We start from the raw sequence: 6000 nt of genomic DNA, 5'->3' as shown, positions 1-6000 counted from the left end.
GACATTGACAACGTTTGCCATCCAAACGGCTTGTCTGTCGGTCCACGCAAATTTGCAGTCGATTGCCTCGGACAAGGCAACACATATTGACTTGACCTCTGCTACTGTACTGGTTGCTTTGATGATATCTCCAGTCCGGCCTTGTAATTTGACGGTTATGCCAGCGAGATGAGACAGGAAGTGATAGATATACCATGAATGTCATGATGAAATCAAAAGAAGTGAGGCTACTCAACAGTGATGCTGCTTCAGCTCTAGAGTTTGCGTTCCAAGTGATACCCGAGAATCTGTTCCACAAGCTGTCATGTTGGTGCCATAAGCAATATTCTCTAATGCAGTAATGATGTAGACAATAGACATAGGCTTGGGGAAATGATTGTAGGCCTCATGCCTGGCAGCCGATCTTGTCTTGCACAAGTGGAGCAGACCCTTACGGTGTTTTGTCTGTTCCGATAAGGCCCTCGTGATGATAGATTGCAAGTGACCTTCATGCTTACAACTTCAAAAAAAGAACAAGCAACACTCTTTTAGCTTGTCAATGGTATTCCTGATGTTTGGAAGGGCACATGAGTGAGCATTTACGAGATTTAGACAGTGTACACTATAATGTACGTATACCGCTCTCGGTGATTGCTGTTTGATTAACTGCTGGATGACAATTTCATCACTGGACATGTGGGCAGCTCCATCATATCCCTGCCCATGGATGTTGGTGACATAGAGGTTTATCTCTTTGAGAGAGTTCATAATAGCATGGGCGATGAAATCACCAGTCCAGGATTACTGACATATTGAACGAAGTCATGTTCTACAGTTGAGGGATCCAAGTGTGGTTTGCAACTCCTCGTTGCTCAATGTAATATTCAGAATCTTCCCAATATCATTGATAAAATTCTTATGATTAGGTGGTCTTGCAACTCCATTACAATATCTCGGATATCTATGAAAGCAAGAGGGCCCTGCAACATTCTGATCATCAGTAGATTGTTGTCCGGCTTTCTGTGGCTTATCTTGCAATTCACATGTGGTTTCATCTGCAACAGGTTCATCAGCTCCCTCACAGAGTTTTTTTTCTTGGCTATCTATCCATTTTAAGATTTGCACATTTTTGCGGCTGCTTTCACATTGTGACAAAGGTTCCAAATGCTTAAACATGAATTTTCCAAATGCTTACTTCAAAAGCCATTTTGCCCAAATTTGTTGCATAATTAGTGGGATTATCATTCCGCCAGCCAAAATTGCTATAATCTGAAAAAAATTCAACGTGTATAACATAACAAAACAGTCTTTAAGAATTGTGAGTCATTTCAAATAACTTCCTGTCATTTTAAATTCACCTCGGTACACCCTCAAAAGTCATACTTCATTAATTTTAATCCAAACAACGTCGATATACTGTATAGTATACATCATCATGAAGGAAATTTAGTCAGGAATCCGATTAGTGCACTTAGAAACATTGAAAAATGAATCTTAATGCCACTTATCTTCTGTGAATAACCCTACGGGCCTGCTCACGAGCAAACGTCTTTAAACAGTCTTTTAAAAGGATAACTATAAACACGAGAATCGTCAAATCGAGAATTATCAAATCGAAAATCCTCAAAGCTAGAATTTAATCTCAGTCACGGTGTGTATTGTACTGAAAATCAAGGTCAAGTGAGCTTTCACCCTTCTGCTGCAGGGGAGGCATCCGTCTTCCCTAAGCTCACCTTCTAAAAATAATGGTTGTCAATAATTTGGACCTTTTTGTTTGGGGGGGGGGGGGGAGGTGCGTACACGCCCGGCGCACACCCTGTGTGTATTCCAATGCATTAATGTACCATTACCATTATTATCATTAATGTACCATTATCATGATTATTTTCATTATGTACCATATTATCATTATTATCATTATGTACCATTATCAAAATATACCATTATCATTATTATCTTTATGTACCATTATCATTATGTTCCACGAGCTGAAGTACCAGGCAATGCCTGAGGGAGGGAAGAGGTGTGGGTGGGAGAGGGTGGTTATGGGTGGGGGCAGTGCAGAAGGGGGGGATGGGAGTGGGGAGTAAAGGGGGGAGGGGAGAGGGGAAGAAGGGTGGGGATGAGAAGCATGAGTAGGGTGGGGACGAGAGGGGAATGAATGAATGAATGATCGTTTGAAGGCCATTTTTCCCCGCTAGAGCGAGGGTTAGCCTTGTGGGCGCCATGACAATTATGGTTCCCTATTTGAGGCAATGTTTTTATGGCCGGATGCCCTTCCTGACGCCAACCCTTAGTCGCCTCTTATGATGCGCAGGGATACGGTGTACCTATTCTAAATCTGGGTACACACCGGGATCGTTCATCCCAGCAAGCTGGTACTCAATTTGCCGACCTCGGAAGGACGACAGGCTGAGTCAACCCCCCTGGCATTAATTCAGCGATCGACCAGGATTCAAACTCAGGATCCTATAGGATCCCAAGCTGGCACCCTAACCGCTAAGCCAACACCAGGCTGGGGACGAGAGGGGAGGAGGACAAATTTACCTGTGCGAAGAGTGCTTTAACCTCAGCGTTGCCGAGGTAAAAAAGGAAATTGTAATATCTTCTGCCATCACCACCAGGTATACATTTGTATCGATAATTATTTACGCTCTCTCTGCCCCCCCCCCCCCCCCCACAACCCCCTGTATGAGGAGAGACAGAGACGGAGAGACAGAGACAGAGAGACAGAGAGAGACAGAGTGAGAGAGAGAGAGAGAGAGAGAGAGAGAGAGAGAGAGAGAGAGAGAGAGAGAATCCCCATGAACCGCAATTCCTTGATGCACAAACTTAAGGGGTAATGAGGAAAATAGGGTTAGGAACTAAAACTTACAAATTTGTCACCCCCTTTGTGCCAAACCGTACCCTTAATTAACATGTTTGCACACTGTTTTTGTGCTATTTATTTTCATGAATGAAAGAGTTATAAAGAACATAAATAAAGTTTATTTTCTTGAGTTATTAAGTGTTGGTTATTATTATTGTTATTGTGTTGAAGGAGTTATTGTGTTGACGGCCCTTGTTAATTAGGTGAATAAATGTGGAAAATATTTCACCCACCCACGATTATTCAAGCGCATTGACATTTCAGCTCAATCCACAAACCTGGCCTCAACAAATTCATCGCGATAGAGTGAATCCGTAAAAGGGGAAACCCACAAATGACAAGGCCCTCCTGTATTCATTATCATCTTCATCACACTAGACATAGCTATATACGCAAACCAAAACCAAAGCAAACCCCATGATAAACCCCAAAATAAACCAAAGCAAACCCCATGATAAAGTGTCACATTATAGTACCATGAGGATGGCATCGTGCAAAGCATCACTATGTCAATCTAACCATGACTTAGTGTGCAGGGACAACGTCACGATGTGGTTATGAGGAAGCACAACTCACCTGTGGATGATAAACACTTAGGGACTTGACTTTGTGCAAAGGAAGCAAAACCTTCAGTAAGAAAACTTTGTGCTCTTCCTTGAGTGGTAGAGCAAAGCCATTGATAATGCTGCAGTGAAAGCAGGAAAATTGCAGGAATAGCGTCAAAACCATCCGGACACTTTATGACATCACCTGTCGTTTGCAACCACCAGCTTACTTTTGGATTGTAAGAAAAAGTATTTGGTATCATGATATTTTCCTCAATTTGAATTAGCGAGCAAAGGTGCCAAAACGTCAAATTTATAATAATGGCAGCTTCTCCAGCTTCCAGATGCCGGTAACACAGCTTTGAACTATAAATGCAGGTTATGTCACAATAAGCTATTTCAAGTTCTAACAGAGAGAGAAAGAGGGATGTGGTGGTTAAGGCATACCTTCCCAGAATCTCCAGAAGCTCAGCAATGCCGTTGTGATGTTCAGTTTCATAAATAAACCTGAAAATAAGAGATTACAAATTACTGAGAAGGTTCGCATTTGGGCACGACATAAAGAACGTCAAAGGTTAGTCATTAAACGCTATGTGTATGTATTTTAAAATGACCAACCAGTTACTTCCTTTCCAAATTTTTAAGGGCGCAATTTTTCTAGTATTGTGGTACGACTTGCAACTTATATTGAGATCAACGAGATCATTGTACATGTAATAGTAGGAGTAGTCGTAGTAATAGTAATAGCAGTAGTAGTAGTAGTAGTAGGTGAGATGTGCAGGTTATTGCATTTAATGGGCTTCCTCGTGGGCTAGAAGATAAAAAGAAAAACAAGAAACAGCTGTGGCTGCCTAGATACTGTCAGGTGATCTCATATATTATGTCATTAGCCATGTCCATTATTTAGAGGATGGGAGAGAGTATTGTATGTCAGTGAGTGTGCGAGTCTGTATGCAATTCCACTTCAACATAGATTGTTAATTCTCAGATCTACTGTAATCGAGATACTCCTTCGAGGCCTTGCCTTGAGAAATGCTCAGTAATGTCAGTTTTCTATAAACTGAGTTTCCTATAAAGAATTAGCACAGAATGTGATCGGTGACCTTCCAAGACGGAAAATGCTTGTTAACTAGCTCAATGCTGGATGTGTGAGTTTTTTATTTTTAAAAATCGAGTGCCAAAATACTGAATTTTAATAGCAGTATTTCAACAAAATGTATTATATATATTGTTGCGGTTTTGAGTTTTTACAATAAAGGTTAATTTCCCCCTCATAGTTTAGTCACACTACAACACGTAGCCTCGCGATAGTTCAGTTATGTCTTAGTAAATGTAAGCATAGTCCTTTTCCTGTGTTAGTTTTGTGTTGAGTAGAATAATGAGAGTTTGGTCCTTCCATTGCTTATGCCGCCTCGATATTGTGGTTTTTGGCGCAAATTAACACGAGGCAGGCCTGACCTCGAGGCAGGCCGAAGGAAGGCGGAGGAGAAGCCGACGGTAAGCGCGAGCCGCCAATCAGGGCTCGAAGGGAGTGGCTTAGCACTGCGTCAAAAGGCGTGGTTAGAACATTTGATGGGGGCTAAGGGCGTGGCAATAAAACCCTTTGCGAAAAGCCCCCACCCCAGTTATGGGAGAGGTGCTTGAGAAGTGAACAAGTTAAGAGTTATGGGAGAGGCGCTTGAGAGTTGAACAAGTTCTGAGGAGAGGTGCGCTGAAAGAAGCCAAGCGAGTTTTGAGGGAAGAGGCGCTTGAACAAGTTAATTGCTCGGTTGAGCTTGAGGGGGATCCTCTCTATTGAGTTACACGAGTGAAAGCGTGCCGCTGATTAATAGCGCTGTGAGGAACCACCGAGCCGTGCGAGAGACGCGTATATTTTCCCGCCTGCCTGCTCTGCCTTTGTTCGAGAGACGCGCTGCAAGGATCCCTCCCGCCGCCTGCTTGCCTTCATCGAGGGACGTGCTGTGACCGGGGAGGGCCACGCCGGGTGAAGCTGTTCCTGGACGACCAGGCCGGCGCGTTCAGCGCATGAACATCTCTTTCTTCATTTCCCTCTGTGAGTGTGAACAGGCCCAAGTCTGGGGATAAGCTAAGACTGCTTAAGTTCTGCCCTGTGTCCGTCCCTTTTGCTTCTACCGATCCTTGTACATAATAATTATTAAACCTGTGTTCTTCCTTCTATTCGACCGTCTCGTCCCTTCCATCTATTGACTAAGCGTGGTACGAATAAAACCGCTCGAATCGGGTTCCAATACCAGAGATCTGCACGGACCACGTGGTACGCCATCCACTCGGACATACTCAAATTACGCGTGTTCGTGCGAGGCTTGATCCCCGCTTCCGCGGCGGCGAAGGTACTTAGGTACGTGCGAGAATTGTCTGCCCTGCGTCTGCCCGGAAGTGGCGACTCAAGTCTCTCGGTTGCGATGACCCAAAAAGAACAAGGGGCTTAATCTCCCCTTGGTAAAGGCAGGAGGGTCGCGTGGAAACCATAACATTTGGTGTCCGGGAGTGGGATTGGACCTGGAGTGCGCTTCACACACTCGAAATTACGAGCGGACGAAATTTAGTTTGTAAAAATCCAAAATTGTATTCGTACCATGGCTGGCC

The 6000-nt window shown here is 43.7% G+C and overlaps 1 protein-coding gene across 4 annotated transcripts in view; it reads right to left on the bottom strand.

The window, feature by feature from the left end:
- LOC137417543 (serine/threonine-protein phosphatase 2A 56 kDa regulatory subunit gamma isoform) overlaps window positions 1-6000 on the bottom strand; it is a 212221-nt gene that overhangs the window by 43197 nt on the left and 163024 nt on the right. For all 4 annotated transcript variants that reach the window (XM_078787095.1, XM_078787097.1, XM_078787094.1 and 1 more), the window contains 2 exons: window positions 3841-3900; window positions 3425-3533 (listed from right to left, as the gene is read on the bottom strand). In XM_078787095.1, coding sequence (XP_078643221.1) covers window positions 3425-3533; window positions 3841-3900 — 169 coding nt within the window. The remainder of the gene's footprint in view (window positions 1-3424; window positions 3534-3840; window positions 3901-6000) is intronic.

Source organism: Myxine glutinosa, chromosome 11 (assembly GCF_964187855.1).
Source record: "Myxine glutinosa chromosome 11, kmMyxGlut1.1, whole genome shotgun sequence".
Classification (NCBI taxonomy): domain Eukaryota; kingdom Metazoa; phylum Chordata; class Myxini; order Myxiniformes; family Myxinidae; genus Myxine; species Myxine glutinosa.
The sequence above is the reverse complement of the archived record's forward strand: the minus strand, read 5'-3'. Positions and strand labels throughout refer to the sequence as shown.